We start from the raw sequence: 22149 nt of genomic DNA, 5'->3' as shown, positions 1-22149 counted from the left end.
ACCAACAGGGCAAGCACCTCTTTGGCTTCCACACAGACACAACAGAAGTCCCGTGGCTGCTTCAGCACACATGTGGCAGTGTTGCACACCAAGTAAACTGCAAGGCAGGGAGGAAAGGGAGTCAGTGGCAAACCTGGCTCTAAGTCCTTCCTGGCCCAGCAGCTGCTCCCACCCCAACGCCCATAAATCCACACCCTGCTAGGCCCAGGATGAGCAAACCTGCCCACCAGCATGCCATGGGCAGAGCAGGATCCAGACAACCCCAGCAAGCCTGCCTTATCTGAGCTTACCCAGGCTGATGCTGTTGGTCACCCGCTGATGCAGCCTTGTTGTCTGGATGGGCTTATGAAACAGGGGCCATAGCGTGGGGTCACTCACAGCTGCCCACACATGTGACACTGGCTGTGGCACCACACCTGCCCCCAAGAAGCCGTGCCGAGTAGAAGAAAACACCTTGTAGTAAAGCTGCACTTCCTGCTCCTCGCCATGGTAGCTGAGAAAGAGGAGAGTAAAGGGAGATGAGAATGCAGCTCCACAGATGCCAGGGAGATGCAGGGCCTGAAGGAAGAGGAGTTTAGGAGATACAGGAAGACAAAAGGAGCTTGGGAACAATTGTCTCATCTATTTTCCCCACCCTAATCGGTGGTCTACATGAGCATGCATCCTTCAACTATGTAAACAGCATCAAGGTTAAAATTGTTTTTTAAAAAGTGGAGGAGGGGAGGGAAGGGAAGCCAAATGAGGACCGAGGTGTTGCAGGGGAACTCACTTCCAGCCAGCTGCTGCCTGGCGGCTGAAGAGGTTGTGCAGGTTATCAGAGCAAGCAGCCATTACCTGGGGACACAGTGAGCAAAATGAGGCTCCTGGCTGATGCAGTCTGGCCAGCGCTAGCAGATTTCCTTGTTCTCAACATGGAAAATGCCCAAAGATGCCCCCAAACTTCACTGGCCCCCATCTGCCTGGCTCTTTTCCTCCTGGCTCGGCTGTCCCCCTCCGTGCTCTACCCCCATCCCTGTCTGCATCTGGTTAAAGCAATGGTGGGATGCATAGGAACAGTTACATCCGCCATAGAAGTGTCCACGACGTGTTTGGCCAGATCCTGGTAGGAGGAGGAGGAGAAGCAGGTCGCTGGGATGGAGAGGCTGGTTGGAGAACAGCAGCAACTGCTCTGGGAAGGTCGGCGCTCTACAAGACAGGCAGGCAGGCAGGCACTGAGCCCTAGGGCCTTGTGACAGCAAAGCAGGGACAGACATGGGGCTGATAGCCACGGGCCTAGGACTCCCTAAGATCTAGCAAGCGTCCCACCCCAGATCAGACAGGGACTCATGACACCTTTGGCCATCACTCACTGTAGGCAGATTGGGCCAGATACGGGTGGCTGCTCCTCTGGGCAGAACGCCCTCGCTCATTTTCCAGCCAGATGTCTTTGGAATCAGACAAGTTTGTGTCCCCCTGCAAGACAGGATTCTCAGTGAAGGCTCAGGACTAAACCATAAAACAGGTGCATAACTCTGAACAGCTTCCATTGGCATGTGGGATGGCAGCTTGGCGGTGTGTCTTCTCTGCTAAGATCACAGGGAGGCAGGATGCTGGTCAGTGTGCCAGGAATCAGCCCCTGCACAACCTGCCCTGGCCCTCCAGAACCACAGGCTTGAAGGGAGTTTGTGAGAAGAGCTCCTACAGGACACAACAGGCTTGGGGGCCTGTTGCCAGCCTGCCAACCTGGGTGTCAGAGGGCGAGGCTCCTTGGCACCACTGGCAACAGAAAGAGGGCTTGCTGTGAGTAAAAGCAGCCAAAAGAGAAGAGGTTGGTGATAAGCCGACTCCATGGACCCTGCCGCCTCAGGCACTGTTGGGGTCTGTAGGACAGTCACCGCACCTTCTCAGCATCTGGTGACATGAGGGCGCATGGAACCTACACCCCCGGCATCACTTCCTGACCCTCAGCTGCTTTGAGGGAGGAAAGGGCAAGCAGACAGCCCTCCCCCACCCCAGCACCCCCCTCTGGGGACCTTCACTCCTGATCGTCTCTTCATCTCTCCCTCCTAATTGGCCCTTTCTGGTAAGCATGTAGGCACACAAACATGTCTTATGTCTTTGAAAACCTTCCTGGCCCACTTTTTCCTCCTCCAGGATGACCTCCCCTCTGCTGCTTGAGGCTGCTGGCTCCTAGCTTCAGATCAGCTCAACTCCAGTCATTATGGCCATTGGGGAATGAACCAGCAGATGGAAGATCTGTGTTCTCCCACTCTGTAACTCTGCCTTTCAAATAACAAATGTTAAAAAGACAGTGACAAAAAAAAAAAAAAGAAAAAAGAAAAGAAAAAGAAATCAGGGACCAGTACAACAGCAATACAGGCTAGTCCTCCACCTGTGATGCTGGCATCCCATATGGGTGTCATTCTTAGCTGCTGCATTTCCCATCTACTCCCCTGCTTATGATCTGGAAAGCAGTAAAGGATGGCTCAAGTTCTTGGGCACCTTCACTAATGAGGGAGACCCAGGAAGAAGCTCCTGGCTCCTGCCTTCCAATTGGCTTAGCTATTTGGGGAGTGAACCAGCACTCTTTTCATAACATTTTTTTGTAAAAAGGTTTTCCATCTGCTGGCTTACTCCCCATACGGCCACAATAGCTGGAACTGAACTGATCTGAAAGTAGGAGCCAGGAGTTTTTTCTGTGTCTCCCATGTGGATGACTCAAAAACTTGAACCAACCTCAGATATTTTCCCAGACCATAGGCAGGGAGCTAGATGGAAGTGGAGCAACTGGGACTCAAACCAGCCAGCACCCACAAGGGATGTTGGAACTTAAAGGTGGAGGATTAGTCAGTTGAGTCATCGTGCTGACTCCAGATCTCTCGTCTCTCGTCTCTGTAAATCTGATTTTCAAATAAAAATAAATAAATCTTTAAAAATTGTTATTTTTTAAAAATGCAGAAGTTTTCAAAAATTTTGAAAGTCTCCACAACTTTGGAATGGATAATACGTTTCTGTTTATTCAGAACCTAAACACTAAACAACTTCAAAACAAAGAGATTAAGATACTGAGAAAAAATATCTAATGCATATCAAGCAAAGGACTATTCTTGCTAATACATATATAAATAACAAAACAAACTGGTAACCAATAAAAGAGATAAGCAAAGGATGTGAACAAATAGCTCATGAGAAAGAAAACAAATGATTTGAGTATATGTTTACAAGGAGATAGTACATATTTTTGTTAGCAGAAAATCCAAATCCGTGATAACATGTTGGTGAGAGTATAAGGAAGAGAAGGGAAATGTCTTAATATGTTACTATCTTTTAAAATACATGCACAAGTCTACTTGTGGGAATTTATCCCATTGAGCAAGTACACTTGTCTGAAACCCTCGACACACAAAAACATTCACCAGCACTGCTGGCAGCACGTCCATAAACAACCCAAGCTGGAGTACTGGTTAGACAAACTACATCTCTAGAACAGAATTGTGGGCATAAATAAACTAATTCTTCCAAATATTCAAAGAGAAAGAGTGCCAAGAAACACTGGGCAAAAAACAAAACAAAACAAAACCAAAACAAAACAAAACCTATGTATGTATATGTCTGAGGTGTAGAACTGTGCTCTAATAAGCTTTGCTTTGCATGCATGGAGACTGCTAAGAAGATCCATCCCAAAACAACACTGTGAGGGCAGAACGGACCTGACTGCTACCAAGCCAGTTGGGCTAGCAGTGTCTCACACTGGACTGCCAGAGTCGGGGGAACTCGGTTCGGACTCTAGTTTCCTATTAATGCAGACCCTGAGAGGCAGCAGATGGTAGGTGCTTGGGTTCCTGCCACCCCTGTGACTGACTTGGACTGAATTCTTTGTTCCTAGCTTTAACCCAACCCAGCCCAGCCCCAATCACTTAAGGCATCTGGGAAGTGAGCCACTGGATGTCACTTTGTCTTAAAATATACAGCAATTCTTTTTTTCTAAAAAATTAAAGACAGAGGCCAGTGTTGTGGTGGTATCGGTTAAGCTGCCATCTGCAGTGATGGCATTCTATGTGAGTGCTGGTTCAAGTTCTGGCTGATTCATTTCTGATCCAGCTCCCCACTACATGGGAAAGCAGAAGTAATCTGGCACCCGGAGAACCACGTGGGAGACCTGGATGGAGTTCTTGGCACCTGGTTTCAACATGGAACAACCCTGGCCATTGTGGCCATCTGTGGAATGGACCAGCAGAGGGATGATTTCTGTCTCTCACTCACTCTTGCTCTGTCAATATGCCTTTCAGATAAATACACTCAAAAATTAAAAACCAAACAAAAAGATCCAACAGTGCTTTCGCATGGAGAGAATAACTAGGTTGACAGCAGTTAAGCCTGAGTATTTCCCTATACACCATTACATACGGATATATTTTTGCCTTTTCTATAATACAAATATACAAAACACAAATAAGAGCAATATTTTAAAACATGCAAAAGCAGATTTTAAAAGACAGTATGCAAGTGTTAAAAAGAATGAGTCAGCACTACATTTACACTATGCAATGATGGCCAAAAGCTATTTTTAAGGGCTGGAGGTTAGCACTGTGGTACAATGGGTCATCTTCCGTTGTCTTCCCAGGTGCTTTAACCCCCTGCATCCACTCTAAAGAGAACCAGATGGGACTCCTGGCTCCTGGCTTCAGTTTGGCCCAGCTCCTGGAGCCTTTGATGACTGACCCAAAGGATGGATGGTCTCTCTGTCTCTATCTCACCCCTCTCTGATGTTATGCCTTTCAAATATCTAAAAACATCTTTCAAAAATATTTAAGATTTTTTTTACTGGAAAGACAGATCTTACCGAAAGGAGAGACAGAGAAAGATCTTCTGTCTGCTGGTTCATTCCCCAAGTGGCCACAATGGCTGGAGCTGTGCCAATCCGAAGCCAGGAGCCTGGAGCTTCTTCCATGTTTCACACATGGGTGCAGGGTCCCAAGGTTTGGGGCCATCCTCAACTCCTTTTCCAGGCCACAAGCAGGGAGGTGGATGGATGGGAAATGGAGCAGCTGGGACATGAACATATGGGATCCCATACGGGATCCCAGTGGATGCAAGGCAAGGATTCAGCCACTAGGGCACCAGGCCCTAAACATATTTTTAAGGAAAAAGCAAAGTGTCAAAATGGATCTAGTATGCCTCCATTTATGTGCCCTAAAAAGACACCCATCATCTTAGGGATGAACAGGGTGGCTCTGGAAATCAGCACCAGACACAGGCAGATGCCCATTTCTGGAGAGGGCAAATAGGGGATGCACCTCACTCGATCTGACATTTGCCACTGTTCGAATATCACTCTTTACTATGTAAAGTCTTTTTTCTGAAGCAAGTTTCAAATGTTTAGTTCCTTACTCTTTAATCTTGCCTCTAGGCTCTGGTTCTGTGTTTCATTTCCAACCTCATTCTACACATTTCATTGTATGTGGGTTTCTCACAGACACCTTTAACCCAGTAGGCAGAAAACAAACTTCCACTCTCCTACCCAAGACTGTGTTTCTGGTTATTGTAAACATCATCATCCCTTCTGTTCAAGTCAAAAGTGTATGCTGCTCCCTTTCCCATCTTCCAGCGCCCAGCCTGTCACCAAGAGATGCATTCTTTGCTGCACTCCCTTCTCTACTGGCAACACCCTAATCAACCAATAACCATTTCTTGCTCAACATTAAGGTCACCCAACAGGTCTCACTATGGCTGTTCTTGCTGCCTCCTCTTGCAATCTGATCATTGTACTCTATTAAAACTTTCTTCTGCAATCTCCTTGCGTATGTGACAAACATCTAAAAATAATTTTATTTAAAATTTTTAAAAATAAAGTTTCTAGGGCCCGGCGCAGTGGTGCAGTGGTTAAGGTCCTCGCCTTGCACTCCCAGGATCCCATATGGGCGCCGGTTCTATCCCGGCAGCCCCGCTTCCCATCCAGCTCCCTGCCTGTGGCCCGGGAAAGCAGTCGAGGATGGCCCAAAGCTTTGGGACCCTGCACCCACGTGGGAGACCCGGAAGAGGCTCCTGGCTTCAGATTGGCTCAGCTCCAGCATTTGCAGCCGCCTGAGGAGTGAATCAATGGATGGAAGATCTTCCTCTCTGTCTCTCCTCTCTGTATATCCACCCTTCCAATAAAAATAATAAAAAATAAATCTTTTGGGCCCGGCGCGGTGGCGCAAGTGGTTAAGGTCCTCGCCTTGCACGCCCGGGATCCCATATGGGCGCCGGTTCTAATCCCGGCAGCCCCGCTTCCCTTCCAGCTCCCTGCCTGTGGCCTGGGAAAGCAGTCGAGGACGGCCCAAAGCTTTGGGACCCTGCACCCGCGTGGGAGACCCGGAAGAGGCTCCTGGCTTCGGATCGGCATAGTATCGACCCGTTGCGCTCACTTGGGGAGTGAATCATCGGACGGAAGATCTTCCTCTCTGTCTCTCCTCTCTCTGTATATCCGTCTTTCCAATGAAAAAATAATAAAAATAAATCTTTAAAAAAATAAATAAATAAAAAAAAATAAATCTTTAAAAAAAAAAAAGAAATAGAAGTAAAAAAGAAACTCCAGAATTTAGAAGATGCTTGTGATGATATCATGCTTGCAGATGACAACTGCTTAATGATTCCTTATCAAAGTGGTGATGTTTTCAATAGCCACTCACAAGAAGAGACACAGGGTATGTTAGAAGAGGCAAAGAAACTGACGCCTTAGAATCCAGACTGGAATCAATTCAATGGGTGTTAGTGGATTTGTAAGTTCAATTATATGCAAAATTTGGGAGCAACATAAACCTTGAAGCAGACGAAAGTTAAACATTTTATAAAACCTTTTTAAATTTGTTTAATAAACTTGAATAATGTTTTAAAATAATAATTTCCCTTCTTCAAATGAAATGGAAACTTTTCAAAAATTTTTCATTTAATGGAAACCTGCCTATTTTCACATGTCTTGCTTATTTATTTTATATTTTCAAAAGAAGACAGTATTCATCTATGTATTTTACATAAAAATTATATAAAGTCTGGGGCTTTATGTTATTAAAATCAGTTAAGCACCAAAAAAAAAAAAAAAAAAAAGAAGAAGAAGAAAAGAAAGAAAAGTACCAAATGGAGCCAGGCATTGTGGTAAATCTGGTTAAGCTGCTGCTTGGGACAATGCTCCCCCAATCACAGTACAGCTCCACCCTGACTGCTCCACTCCCTGTGCCCAGGAGCCCCCCATCACCCTTGGGGAGATGCAGATAGAGGTCTGGGCTCCTGGCTTCCACCTGGTACAGCTCCAGCTAATGCAGGCATGGGATTTAGGGGAGTGAAACAGATGGAACAATGTTTCTCTCTCTCTTTTTTAGCTTTTAAGTAAATGAAAATAAAATTTTTTTTTAAAGATTGGTGAAAAAATCAGGATACCAATTTACTTTTAATAAGTAAATGTTTTTATATGGTCTGCATGATTTGCCCTTTTCCTTTTTCATGTCATTTTCCCACCTACAATCCAGTCACACTAGCCTTCTAGTTCCTCAAACTCTCCTTTCTCAAGCCTTGACATGCTGGCCCACATCTCTCAACAATAGCATCACTAAACTTCAGCTTTCTTAACTGCCTCCCATCCTTCTGGTTTCAGTTGAAAACATACTCTCCTCAGAATACTTCTATTGACCTTCCAGGCTAAGTAAGACCCTTGATTTGTATCAGCTTAATGTTCCCTCTTCAAATAACTTACCAAAACAGTAAACAGAGATGAAAAATTACTCAGTTCATTTCCATAACCTGAAATTGTCACTACCAAACATTTGTTGAATGAATAAACAGACACAAAGATGGGCAATGCCAAAGAAAGTGAAGGCCCAAGGCCAGAGTATGTGAGAAGGGTCATGTCAGCTAACCTGTCCAACCTCTCCTGGCCCCTGGCTCACTGCCAGCCTCTGCCTACTTACCACACTCTCCGGGGACTGCAGCTGGCCTGCTAGCGCTGGACTGCTATTGTAGCCAGAAGTGATGCCAGAGGAGACACTTCCACTGGAGCTGGAGCACGGGGAGCTAGAGTTGGCCAGTGTGTGCAGTTTGACCTCTTCCTGGGAAGAGCATAGCACAGCACCAAAGTCCGGAATGCACCCTCAGCACTCAATCCCAAGAGCATCTCCTGGGCCTCCCTGCCTTAGCCTCCCATCCCCAAGCTTCCCCAAGCCCAGTCAATCCCCCACAGCCTCATCCTCAAGACCCTGGCCAGAGGACAGCAGCCAGTTTGATAAGAATAGACACAAAGGATACCAGAGCTCCCATGCCTCCCTCTAAGGGATTTATCCCAAGACTCAGAGGCAGTCACCATGAAGGTTGAGCCAGTCTGAGTTCTGTCCCAGGTTCCAGGCATAATCCCAAGTCTCCATCACCCTGTTCCCTACCCTCAGCAGCTGTGAAATGATCCGTTGGCGGATTCTCAACTTCTCTTGTTCTGTCTGCTCCCGTAGGCGGTCCTGGGCCCGAGCAATCTCCACCTTGGCCTCCTCACGGGCCCGCTGGTATTCTTGCAGCATTAGCGCTATGTCAGAAGGCGGATGCACAGCTTTTAATGCCGACTCTGAGTTCCTGGGAAAGATTACAATGAAAGCTAGTTAACTTTCTGGAGGGTGGCACTGTGGTATAGAAGATCAAATCTCCGTCTGCCATGAGTACAGGTTCAAGTTCCAGCTGCTTTACTTCCCATCCAGCTCCCTAATGTTCCGGGAAAGGCAACAGAAGATGGCCCAAATCCTTGGGCCCCTGCACCTACATGGGAGGCCTGGGTGAAGCTCCTCACTTTGAACTGGCCTACCACTGGTTCTTGGGGCCATGTGGGGAGTAACCCAGAAGATCTCTTTCTTTCTCTGTAAATCTGCCTTTCAAACAAACCAACCTTTAAAAAAAAAAAAACTAAATAAATCTTGAAAGAAAGGAAGGAAAGGGGAGGGGAGGAGAGGGGAGAGAAGGGTAGAAAACACACTTTTGTTTTTTGAAGATTTATTTTTATTGCAATGGCAGATCAGATTTACAAACAGGGGGAAAGAGTTCCTGTCCATTGAATCAAGTGGTCGCAATGGCCAGAGCTGAGCCAATCAGGAGCCAGGAGCTTCATCTGAGTCTCCCACACAGGTGGCAGGGTCTCAAGGCTTTTGATCCATCCTCCACTGCTTTTCCAGGCCACAAGCAGGGAGCTGGATGGGAAGTGGAGCAGCCAGGACACAAACTGGTGCCCATATGAGATCCCAGTGCATGCAAGGTGAGGATTTCACCATTAAGCCATAGCATCAGGCCATTTTCTAACATGGTGTGTGGGAGAGAGCCCTAGCCTGCTCTTTTTAGGCCATTACAGCACCATTCTCTTCAAGGATCTGTCCTCTCTGTGCCCACATGGTCCTGAGCTCAGTTTTATGGTTTTATATCCCCAAGAAAGGTGCTAACCAGACAGAAAGAGACCCTTCTGGGCCATCAACCTGTAGACCCACACAGCGCATCAGCACCCTCTGTCCTTCCTCTCCTTTAACTCCTCCTGCTCTCCCTCTCCCCCCTACAGCTTCTGTCCACTTGCTCCCAGCTCCTACCTGCACTTCCACTTGCCCACAGCCATGACAAACCCTCCAGGGTGCTAAGACCACGGCCCTGCTTCCCACATTCTTCTCCCACAGGGCTCTGGGCCCACCACTACCTGGTGGTCTCCACGACGTCTTTCCTCAGTTGCTGCAGGTATTCTCGGCGCCTGCTGGGCAACTCCAGGTCCTGGAAGGGAAGAAACCTGCTGGGCAGGAGACTCAGCTTTTTCTGCGGGCTGAGGCTCCGTGCCCGCCGGAAGTTCTCAAGTCGATCAGCCTGCTGTCTTCTGAGGGTTTCGATGGTTTTCTTTTGCCTGGGAGAGAAGATGGGACTGATTGACTGAACTGGGTCCTAAATGTCCTTCAGTGTGTTCTCTAATCCCATGGAAGATTTCAGAGCAATGGCAGAGAGAACAGCCACTTACTGGCTCTCTCATGGTTCTCTTTCCTCTCAGCCCAAACCCTGCCCTCCCAACTCCAGGCTGGGGACACTTACCGAACATGCAGCTTCTCCCAGGTGGACATCACGGGAGCAGCAAGAGTAACTGCCTCCCCAGTCTCACTCTGCAATGCATGAAGCAGAGCATCCGCCTCTCCAAAGCCGTGGTGTAGTTTTGCTTCTGCAAGTTCTACGCTGAGTGAGACGGTCTGTGTTCCAGTCTGCAGGGGGATCAGATCCCTCTGGGACCAACCAGGATTCCAGCTCTGGTCATCAGGAGGGGGAGGCCTCTGCCCCTGCTCTCCAGAGCCAAGGTCACAGCTGGCCCCAAGCTCTACAGTCACACTCAATCCCCCAGAAGAGCCATCCTGAACCCCATACCAGTTACTAAACTTGTTATGCACTGGGATGTCCCCCAGGCTGTGATGCTGGGGCTCAGGAGACAGACACATCTTGGAACTGGGGCATAATAGCCCTTCAGGTTGGCTGGCTTGAAGTGGGCCCAAGGTGGGACTGTGGAGCCCTACTGTATCAGTCAACTCAGAGTCAGGACAGGGGTTGAGGTGTGGGAAGCCTCCCCACGAGGAAGAAGCATCTAGAGTGGGCTGCTGTTTTATCAAAGATGCCGGACTCTCAGCCCCATTTTCTGGCCTGCTCTGCTGGCTTGGCTCCTTACTGTTCGGTGGGCTATGCTCTGGAGAAGCCAACAGCACAAAGCTGTCAGCCCACCTCTGGCTCTCATGCCTGGGTGGCGGAGGTGGGCATCTGCTTGGTATCCTGATGTCACTCTGAGGCTGAAGCTGTTGGGGGGCCTGCTCTAAGCAACTAACTTGGAGTCCTGGGCTCTGCTGTGGGCTGTCCAAGGAGTTTAATTCAAAGAATAATTTCCCACTACTCCTTTCTGAGAGATTTGTGCCTTCCCCCAGAGTCTCCATTCTCTGGGAAACCCCTGACTTATCAGTGGTTTGAGAACAATTATCCATGGCAGCCCTTGGGGCACTGAAAGGAAGGTCTGGGCTGCAGTCCAGCTTTTGGTGACTTTCCAGAGGGGGAGGTGAGGGAACTGAAAGTGTTGGAGAGCCCCGGTGGAGACCCAACTCATGGGTGCTGACACTAAAGATTGGGGAAGAAGCTCTATCCACCAACAAGGCACTCATGGGGCTCAGCTGCTTCTGCACGCTGGGTTCTACACCAGACTCTGAAGGACTGGGGAAGGACACTGGCAACTGAGAGATGATGGGGCTGGGGCTGCTGTTAACTACACAAGAAGATTCCTTTGGCTGTGAGCTGGGCCACAGGGAAGCATCCAGAGAAGCTGGGGAGCTCACAGAATGGAGGTCCTGCCCCAGGGGGGACTTGTAAACCCTCAAGCAGGGTGTAGGTCCTGGAGGGCTCTGGGCCCTGCAGTGAGCACTTTCTTCCTGAAGATCTGGGGACCCCACTGCTGCTTCTCTCTCTCCCTTCTGAAGTATTCCTGAGACATCTCCTTTGTCTTGAGACACAGTCTCAGTCTCTGAGCCCAACACTTCGAGGATCATGTTGGCTTCCTGAACTTTGGCCTCTTGGTTTTGCATGCACAGAGCAGGTAAGGCCAGGTCAGTCTGGCTGCCCTTATCTAGAGTGGTCTGAGTAGAGCCGTCCATCATCAGGGCCAGGGAGGCCTTTTCAAGGGTGTCCTTCTCCGTGTTGTGTTGTTTTTTGGTCACACTTGGCTGGGAGAGACTCCTGAGCAGCTCTGAGGTACTATGCAGGAGCTGTGAGAGGTGGACAGACAGGTTATGCATACTGGTCCAGGAGGCCAGATCAAAGCCTGACATGGTACTGGCTTCAGGCTCAGTAGAGGTGAGCTCGGTACGGCTCCAGGGGCACCTGCAGCTCACGGTCTGTGTGCTCTGCTCAAAGGTGTTCATCCTTCCCAGTCCCCCAGGGTAGCCTGCCTCTGATGTATATAGCAGCAGCATCTCCTCCACTGGACCTACAGTACTTTCTCCAGCCATGGGGAGCTCATGCTTCAGGCAGCCCACCTCATCAGGGCAGCCCTTGAACTGAGCTCTCTTGTCAGGATCCAACGTAGGGGCTAGTCCTTCAGGGTCAGTCACGACATTGGGTTCCCCATCAAATGAGGAGGGGCATACTTGGCAGGCCTCATCTGAACCAAGGGCATTCTCAGTGGTGTTGTGTGAGCCCACCAGGTCCAGGGTTTTGGCACAGGAGCAGGGGTGGGAGTAGACCAGCGAGTTCTGGTCTTCTGAACCATTATCCATGCTGGAGGACTGGGCCAGGAGTGTATTATCTGATAATGTGAGGCCCTGAGGTTTCTGGCTACAGGAGCTATCAACCACACTGCCAAGCATATGTTGCTTCCAGTTGATGCCCACAGGCTCTTCTGAACACTGTGGCAGGACAGGGGGCTGGATGCCACTGGAGGTCACGTGTGACATTCCTTTGATCACCTGAGAGTTCCAATTACCTGACTCATCCTGTCTCTTTGGCTTTCTTTGCTGGGTTGGTTCTAAAGAAACAGACATCCTGCTGGTCATAAAACTGGTGGCTGGCATGCACAAGGCAGTGGAAGAAGCTAGATGAGGTGGGATGTCAGGTTTCAGAAGCAAGTGACCAGCAGGGTCATCAGCCAAGTCAGACGAGGATTTCTGACCACAGTCCTCAGCCTTCACAGATGCTCTTGGTACTAAGCTCACAGGGAAAGCACCCTCACCCCGGAGATGAGGGATCAACAATCTGTTAGCCTTCTGCATGTCTTCATCTGAAGAAGAAAGTGGCCTCACGCTCAAATTAAGCTCCTGAAGAGATCGAGAAGAGCTGACCACAGAGAACTGTGGTCTAGGGGAGGTCTTGGAGTGTCTGGGACCACAAAAGACTGCAATCACAGGAAGTGAGCTTCTGTGGTGGGCAGCTGGTTGCAGGGCTTCATGTGGTCTGAAATCTGATGAGAACAAGTTAGATACAGGAGACTCCGTCACAGCTGCCTCCTTTATCCCACTACCTCTAACCGGGCCTTCTTCAGAAGGTGTGGGATCCTCGCCATGAGCAGGCTCTTCACCGCCACCTAAAGCCTCGTCCCTCTGCTGCTCTTCCTCCTCCCAGGTACTTTCTGCCTGAGGACTGTCCACAAGTTTTAACCTGGTTACAAACTTGCTTTGGGAATTCAAGCAACTTTGATCCTTGGCCTCAGTGGAAAGTCCAGTTTTTTCTGAAAGGCACATGGCAGTATTTTCTAAACATTCATGGTGTGGCTCTACCACCAGCTCACTGTCAAGAGAGTCCCCACTTACATTCATGGGGTGTGATGACCCCCAAGTTGCAGGAGGTGGTTGTGGCACAGTATGAAACGCCTGTGTGCTCTGGCCACCTACAGAGCTACGCTGAGATTTCCTGAGTGGCTTAGAGCGCTTGTCTTCATGGGTAGAGTCAGACCCAAGTTCTGTGATGCCTTTCTTAGCAATCTTTTTCTCAGGATTCCTTGGTAGCCTTGAGCTTTCATTAGCACCCAAATGGCTAAAGGAATCTGCCCTAGCTTCAGGGACAGAAAGTGAGCGGTCACCTTTTGCAGTTGTAGTCGAGGGCTCAACAGCAGTGCTGTCTGCTGGCCCACATTCCATATTGACACCTCTCAGCTCAAGGGTATATGCCAAGAGCACTTCCGGTTCCCTGTAGGAGCTCTGACCTTTCTCATTCATGTCACAGGTCCTAGAATGTAGTACATGGGGTGAGTGAACAGTATGCAAAACAGCCTTGGTCCTCTTCTCTGGATCACCATCTCTGTAACATGAAGAGTTGGAGGAAGAAGAAGGCCAGGCATGAACAGCAACGGGTTGAAAATTGCATGGTTCTCGACAAAGAGTTTTGTTTTCTTCCCCTCTAGATGGGCTGAGTGTCCTGCTGCCTTGCGCGCTCCCTGAGAAAACAAAGCAATCTAGTTTCCTTTGGGTATCTACAAGGGGCCTCCTCCCTCACTCCCCCAGTACTTATGCTAGGTCTTTGATCTGGCAATAGAGGTGGTCTAGGATGTTTGTTGCCAGCCCTGAAGGTGTCAGTCCAAACCCAATACGCTGTTTCCAAACCACATACCACTATGTAGGAGATAGTTCAACTTCACTCAGGGATCCTGGGAGAATAGCATGTTGTTGGGGACATGCCTTCCCTTCTAACCCAGTGGAAGACTCAGAGTATTGGACATGATCTTGCTTAGGGGCTAAGAGATATGCAGAATTTTGAACATAACAGGCCACAGGCTGATTTTTTCAAAATGACCTTCTTGTACAGTCATTAGAAAGTTACCTGGGGCCTGGTGGTGGCCTAGCACCTAAAGTCCTCACCTTGAAAGCACCAGGATCCCATATGGGCGCCGGTTCAAATCCTGGCAGCTCCACTTCCCATCCAGCTCTCTGCTTGTGGCCTAGGAAAGCATTAGAGGATGGCCCAAAGCCTTGGGACCCTGTACCTGCGTGGGAGACCTGGAGGAGGTTCCTGGCTCCTGCTTTCGGATTGGCACAGCACCGGCCATTGTGGTCACTTGGGGAGTGATTCATCGGATGAAAGATCCTTTTCTCTGTCTCTCCTCCTCTCTGTATATCTGACTTTGCAATAAAAATAAATCTTTAAAAGAAAGAAAGAAATTTACCTGAAAGTTCTCCATATGCAGAATCCACAGTTCTAGGTTCCTGGTGCTCTGGACTGCTGTTCTGCCTGCCAGGATACATGTCTTCTGCATGCTCCCATGCAGCAAAGTGACTCTGTCTACATGGAATCATTTCAGCATCGTCACAATAAGCCTTAGGAGATAAGGCAACCATGGCTTTCTCTGATATGTATCCCCTGACTCCTTCTACAGCTCTTGCAGAAAGAAAACTGCCCAAGGCCAGAGGATCAGCAAAGGTGAGTGTTCTTGCCTCTGTCTTTCTCTCCGTGGTTTCAGAAGAGCTCAAGCAACCCATGAACTGCTTGTCTCCTCCCAGAGAAGGCTTTAGTTCTCTAGTACAGCATTCTTTGTCTGCAAGAGAGGCGGGAGGAGAGGAAGCGTGTGAAGGATGGCAGGGCCCTCTTTCAGATTCAGTGTTGGGCAGAATGTGAAGGCTGTCTGCAGCAGTGGGTATGATCTGGCCTTTCCTCTTGTTGGTTGCTACAGATGGACATGACATGGGAAATTCCTGCACTTCACCCTCACTTCTTGTCCTGTATAACACAAGATGATCCATTTGTTCATAGTAAGATTGGCCAGCGGCCCTTGAAGAGAAGTCAGGTAAAGTTTCACGATGAGGCAGGGCAGTCTCCTCTGCTACAAAGTCACTGAGCTGCTTTCTTTGGGCCTTTGCCTGTCTGATCTCTTCCAAGATAGCCAGGCACACAGATGCATGGATAGAAGGTTCCAATAGGCTGGGCTCTGGATTGGGCACTCTGGGCAAGGAAGCAGATGTTAAGAATACACCACTGCGTTCAAGATCCTCAGCCTCCTCCTCTTCCCTCTGCCTTGACTGCCTGCCTTGGTCATTACCATCATCTAAGGTGAAATGGACCCTCTTTTCAAACTGCCTAGAGATCCTGTCCAAAGTACTGGTTCTTGATTCCTGTTGTAGAGAGGCCTCAGTCCTGGAAGTAAAACCTTCCCTGTCACTGAAACCCACTGAGGTGATTCTGAGGTTTCTTTCTAGGTCCTGGGGACTTGTGCTTGATATCTTGTCCTCTATCCCTAGAAGAATATCCCCACAGCTCAGAGCCATGGATATTGCAGATGCATGATAAGCAGTGTGCTCCACAGAGAAGGCCCCTCTAACATTTTCCTCATGGAAATGGATTCCAGTCTCTCCATTCTGGTCCTGATGCCCTGGTACCAATGGAGTCTCATGAATTTTCAATCTTGTGGGATCCAGCAAATCCAAAGAAGCATCTGTAGTAACAGGGGCATGGAGATGGTATTTCGGTGGTCTTGGAGAAATCAAGGGTGATGTATCACTTATGCCCAGGGGAGAAGGAGCTGCGGTGAAGCCTGTCTGGCTCAGTAACGGGCAAATAGTCTCTGGGCTGAAAGATGTGCTCATACAAAGCTGGCATGGACCAGGAAGTTCCTGGACTAATGAGACCACTTCACTTTCTTCCTGAAGGCCTCCATCGTTTCGCACAGCCATCACTCCAACACGGTCTTGAGGTTTTGATTCTTCTGGCTTGGAACTACTCACGTGGTTGGCAATGTGGCCTTCGTTAAAGTCTTCCACAGTCTTTAATTCCTTTTCCAAGTCTGAAGGCTTTTTTCCAAGCCTGAGACTGGGGCTCACTGATGCCTCTATTGACTTGTCACTCTCAAAAGACCTCTCAGGCCTAGACAGCAACGGCAGAGCTTCAACTAGTTCTTTCATTCTCCTTTGGTGAAAAGAAGTACTGGTGGATTCTCTGTGACCTGGGGACATCCCTAAAGAATCACATGTGTCCCTGGTGGGTAGGTCTAATCTGGCAGGGTGGGTGTGTGCTCTCAATAATTTCCCTTCTTGTGTATACTCCCAGGACCTGAAGGGGCTCCTGGTAATTTTCTGGGCCTGGGGATCATTTGCAATGTTACCGTAAATCTTTGTTTCTTCAGCTTCATTATCAGTAAAGATCCTATCATCTACTTGTCTGTACTGCTGGTCCTTGAAGATCAAATATTCTTCAGGACTGCCTGTCGTCAGGACATGGCCAGTTTTCTCCTGGTCCTGGAACAAAACCTCTTCATCAATTCCCAATGTTTGGGAAGCATGAAGCTGCATATTCTGCTTGGATCCAATTTCTAATATGCGACTCTCCAACTGCATGACACTCTCAATTAGCCTAGCCATTTCCTCTGCACTACTAACACTTTTACTCTCTTCCTTTCCTGAGGTTTCTTCTTTAGGGCATAATATTTCTTGGCCAGGGCCCTTGTGTGCACCAAGGTCTCTTTCCTGAGAACACGTAACTGGCTGGCATCTGTCATAAACAGACTCTGTCCCTGCAGGTTTACTCTCCTCTGAGCTGTCTTTGAGATGAAGTGTTTTTACCTGAAGCCCAGTTCCATCCTTCCCTTCCCATTTGCAGGCGAAATTCTCTTCCTGCACCATCACTGGGCTGCTTTCTCTATGGTGTAGTGTTCTGGACTTCAAAGAAACCATACCCTCCCCTGGCCTGGCCTTCTCAAGATCTGATCTGGGGGGTTGATAGATGAAATCAGACTTGACAAACTGTCTGCCTGTATCATGGGTCTGGGTCTGACTTAGGACTGAAATCTGATCCTGCTCTTCTTCCCCACCTGTCTCAGATTCACAAATGAGTAGTAAAGGCTTCCCAGACCCAGAGCTGTCTGAGGAAACATTACCACAGCACTGGGCAGCAGTCTCTTTTCCCTCCATGCATGCAGGAAGATTATACTTTTTATTTAAAATGCTAACTTGATTCTCAAATTCACATACTTCTGTGCTTGTAGAAGAGATAAAATGTTTGTCTTCAGCAACAAAAAAATTAATGGAATCCGAGTTACTGCTTTCTTCTTTAGCACTTCCAAGGTATTTCCCTAATTCTCTGATAGTTTCCCTGGCTTTCAGATCAACTGATACCTCTGCTGTCACCTGCTGAGAGGAGGCAGTCTTGGCACTCTGGTTTCCTGACAGCACTGACAAGTTATTCTCTGAATAAACATTCTGGAGGTCTTGGTGGTCATGACGAAAGCCCCAGGCTTCCCTAAGGGGAGGGGAAGGCACCCGCAACTCTCTGTAAGCTGGAATCTCCAGGGCGGTCTCTGTCAGGGCATCTCTGCTTTTGGTCACATAGAATGTTTCCAAGGGAGGTGGCTGCAGGGAGGACGGGAATGAATTCCAGGGGGCAGAGTGGAGGAACAGCTCTGGATCCAAGGAAGCGGCAAAGGAAACATCTGTCTGTCTCCCAGCTACTTCCTGAGAGCTGTCCTGGCATTCTGCCTTCTCTTCCTGCAGGGAACTGTGGCTGTCATGACTTAACTGCTCTGACTGGATGATGCTAGGTTTCCTGAGAGGAGTCCAACTGTGGTCCGCTTTGGCGGCTATGGTGATGTAATTATGACAAAAATTCTTTTGAAAGAAATACTCACGAGAGGATGTTATCAATCCAGATTTCCTACTACCCTGAAAGCACTCTTTAAATTGGTTCTGTTTGATGTTCTTGTTCTCTGCTGCAAAGATCTGTGCCTTTGTAGATCCAGAAGCCAACGACTCTATGTCGGCTGAATAGGTTTCATTGTAATTCACCCCTTTCTCACTAGTGCTAAAGAAATCTGATGTACTTTCTAACTTGGCATTCAAACTATCCTGTTCTTTCTCTGCTCTTAAATGTCTAATTTTGGATTGATGGATTTGAAAGTTGTTGAATACTCCAGAACTAGGTGCCATAACAGAACCTCCTCCTTTGCCAGAAGCCTCTGCCAGGAAACTAGAGTCTTTCCCAAGGCAAGGGAAAGCTACCCTGGATTCTCCTATGGCTTCAACGACAGGATGAGAGAGTTCAAGGAGGTACTTTTGCTGAAGGGCAACCCAGTCCCTTTCGCAGGTGTTACCTACATAAGTAAATGAGGCAGCAGAGGCAGCCAGCACACTGGACACACTGGAGTTCTGGGAGGCTTCAGAGTTGCCCTGCTGGGTCACATCAGCAATGCCTCCATCCTGAAGGACACCTTCAGCTCCTGGTTGACGCTTTTCTTCTTCCCAAAGAGAGAGCTTGGATGTATCAGTGGTAGAGGTTGTATAGACATTTCCCAACTGGCAGGGTAGCGCAGCACTATCTTGGGAAAGTTTGGAGCTGCATGGGAAGACTGTTTCTGCACCTGCTGACTTTAGTTCTTCAATATTTAGCCAGTAGCCAGGCCTCTCCCTACCACAGGGCTGCACTTCCTGCATTTCAGGACTTGGACATGAGGAACCCACCATTGCTGGGGGGCTGCTGGGACTGATCTTGGAGTCACAGGAAAACCAAGAATCCTTTGACACCAATGGACTCTCTCTTGAATGTTGCATGCCTTGCAGAGAATTGACTCGTTCAGAGTTACTTGCCTCTACTTCTGACTCAGGCTGCTCACAGTGGGGCTGGACTTGAGGATTCAGGTCAAATGAACTTCTCACTGGCATCTTGGTATCCAGTCTAGCTCCTGTTTGGTGGCTGACAGGACCAAGCCTGCAGATGGCCTCCTGCTCTACTACCGGCCGACTGGAGTTCTGCTGGTGCCAAAACGTTTCTGCAGGCATCTCGTCAGTTGAACCAAGGAGAGTCCCTTTTTGCTGATCTCCCTCCAATTCTTTCTCAGCATCCATCAGGCTATTCAAGAAAAAGCTTCTGTGAGCCTGGGCAAGTAGGCCACTGTCTGAGGACACAGTGGTGAAGTGGCTCTTGGTGGCTATATTTCTAGTCCTAGGGTGGCCACGGTCACTGGTCGTATGCTTGGTCCTTGGGCTGTCTTTTGAGCTTTGGTACCTCTTTCCAGCCAGTGAGTCCTCGGATATTTGACTGTCATCACTTTCGGAGTTCTCTATCCCTGGGAGATCCCACCTCTTCTCCTTAGAGTCCTCCGGGTTCAGTGGCTCTGTCTGGGCTTTGGCACAGACATAGCTGAGAGAATCCTCCGAATAACTGCTATCTGTATCAGAAAAATGACGGTCCTTTCCTCTTGTGTGACGCATTCCAGGGCTGGAATCTGTGAGTGGGGCCATGATGTCTGGGTCCCCTGTAATATACTGTCTCTTTGAAAGACTACCACGTGGCACATGAGAGGATGTTCTGGCAAGGTCTTTGACCCTAGCTACCAGAAACTTTTGATGCCTTTTTGATGCCCTGCTTAAAGAAGGTAGTTTGGATTCTTCCTGAAAAGCCTTGACTGCCTTTCCATGGCCAGCTGCCTGCTTGGGGACATGGGGATTTGGGGAGCCTTTCACTGGTCTGTGGGTTCCAAGCTTTTCTTCTTTTTGCCACTCAGCTTGTGAGGGGTTGGTCACTTCTTTAGTCCTTCTGGTCATGGTAGGTGTGCGGACTTTGGGCTCAGTCTTCAACTTTATCTTTTTAATTGATTGGCTCAGAGAAGTTAGGCCCTGGGACACCAGCTCACGGGGCTGCTTACCCACTCCCTCCCTTTCGACAAACTTGGGGCTCACAGTGAGGTGTGTGCCTGGAATTGGGGGTCCCTTCCTGGCCAAGACGCCTCTGGCTGCAAAAAATTGCTTCTGGCCTGGGAACCGGAGCCTGCTCCTATGGAGCCGTACTGTTCTGGCAGGGTAAGCAGCAGCCTTGGGGAAATGTTCTTCCGATGGGGTTTTCTCTAATACTTGGTGAGTAGGATTAGGCATTGGTGGTAATATGGTGGACAGATCCCAATTCAGGAAAGCACTGTGGAGACAAGGAGAGTGATTTCAAAAACAGTCAGCAGTTCCTGTAGGTTTCAGGATCAGAGAAGATTTATAGGTACAAAGGGAAACTGTGGGCTATGGCCCTAGTTCTCAGAGAAGCCCCAAGTACAATATGTCCCTTCATTTCTCTGACAAAAATTTTGAATTCAATTTGAAAATATATGTAGAGAAAACCTTCAACAAAGCAATGTGAGGAAAATAGGAACAATTTAAATAAGAAATGAAACACATAAACTTATAATAGATTCATTCAATAGAACTGATGTGCTTTCAATAATAAACCAATAAAATGAACAGAAAAAATAAAACACAAACAATGATTAAAATTGGGCCCAGCATGGTAGCCTAGTGGGTAAAGTCATTGCCTTGAACGCACCAGGATCCCATATGGGTGCTGGTTCTAATCCCGGTGGCCCCGCTTCCCATCAAGCTCCCTGCTTGTGGTCTGGGAAAACGGTCAAGGACGGCCCAAAGCCTTGGGACCCTGCACCCACGTGGGAGACCTGGAAGGGGCTCCTGGCTTCTGGCTTTGGAGTGGCACAATTCCGCCTATTCTGGCCACTCCCATTGGGGAGTGAATCAGCAGATGGAAGATCTTGCTCTCTGTATATCTGACTTTCCAATAAAAATTAAAAAAATCTTTTTAAAAATACAATGATTACAATAAGTTTAAAGGATCATCATTTCTTTTTTAAGATTTTTATTTTATTTTTATTGGAAAGTGGATATACAGAGAGGAGAGACAGAGAGGAAGATCCTCCGTCCGATGATTCACTTCCCAGGCGGCCGCAATGGCTGGAGCTGAGCCAATCCGAAGTCAGGAGCCTCTTCCGGGTCTCCCACGCGGGTACAGGGTCCCAAAGCTTTGGGATATCCTCGACTGCTTTCCCGGGCCACAGGCAGGGAGCTGGACAGGAAGCGGGGCTGCCGGGATTAGAACCGGCGCCCATATGGGATCCTGGGCGTTCAAAGTGAGGACCTTATCCATTGTGCCATCACGCCAGGCCCTACAATAAGTTTAAAACACACTATCACATCCGGTTTGCAAACATTATTGGACCTTGACTTGACAAAACAATGTAAATAGATACTTTTGAAGCAATGAGAAAATTTCAAATATGACTTGGGTTTTACATCATATAAAATTATTAAACAGCTTTAAAAATATTTCAAAAGTCAGAGTTACAGAGTGAGGGTAGGAGACAGAGATGTTCCATCCACTAACTCACTCCTCACATGGCCAAAACAGCAAGCATTGATAAATGTGCAACGACATTACAATTATAACAATACCTGTATTATTATTTTTTTAGATACACAGAGAGGAGGAGAGACAGAGAGGAAGATTGTCCATTCTATGATTCACTCCCCAAGCGGCCAAAACAACCAAAGCTGCGCCGATCCGAAGCCAGAAGCCAGGAGCCTCTTCCAGGTCTCCCACTTGGCTCCCACTTGGGATTAGAATCAGCGCCCATATGGGATCCCTGCGCCTTCAATATGAGGAGTTTAGCTGCTGGGCCACAGCGCTGGGCCCAATAAAATGGTTTTAAAAGCCTGCCTAGGGCCCGGCGCAGTGGCGCAAGTGGTTAAGGTCCTCGCCTTGCACGCCCGGGATCCCATATGGGCGCTGGTAATCCCGGCAGCCCCGCTTCCCTTCCAGCTCCCTGCCTGTGGCCCAGAAAAGCAGTCGAGGACAGCCCAAAGTTTTGGGACCCTGCACCCGCGTGGGAGACCCGGAAGAGGCTCCTGGCTTCGGATCGGCATAGTATCG

At 48.5% G+C, this 22149-nt stretch overlaps 1 protein-coding gene and 1 pseudogene across 1 annotated transcript in view; one reads left to right on the top strand and one right to left on the bottom strand.

The window, feature by feature from the left end:
- STARD9 (StAR related lipid transfer domain containing 9) overlaps positions 1-22149 on the bottom strand; it is a 103564-nt gene that overhangs the window by 1512 nt on the left and 79903 nt on the right. The window contains 13 exon segments of the mRNA XM_040968442.1: positions 18-97; positions 291-493; positions 770-834; positions 1061-1185; positions 1350-1452; positions 7923-8060; positions 8388-8571; positions 9668-9865; positions 10048-13929; positions 13931-14036; positions 14039-14249; positions 14252-14289; positions 14633-20358. Coding sequence (XP_040824376.1) covers positions 18-97; positions 291-493; positions 770-834; positions 1061-1185; positions 1350-1452; positions 7923-8060; positions 8388-8571; positions 9668-9865; positions 10048-13929; positions 13931-14036; positions 14039-14249; positions 14252-14289; positions 14633-20358 — 11059 coding nt within the window.
- On the top strand, positions 6530-6801 carry LOC121148983 (annotated as a pseudogene).

The sequence above is a fragment of the Ochotona curzoniae genome, unplaced genomic scaffold (genome assembly GCF_017591425.1).
Source record: "Ochotona curzoniae isolate NIBS_2020 unplaced genomic scaffold, NIBS_Ocur_1.0 scaffold_4701, whole genome shotgun sequence".
Classification (NCBI taxonomy): Eukaryota; Metazoa; Chordata; class Mammalia; order Lagomorpha; family Ochotonidae; genus Ochotona; species Ochotona curzoniae.
The sequence above is the reverse complement of the archived record's forward strand: the minus strand, read 5'-3'. Positions and strand labels throughout refer to the sequence as shown.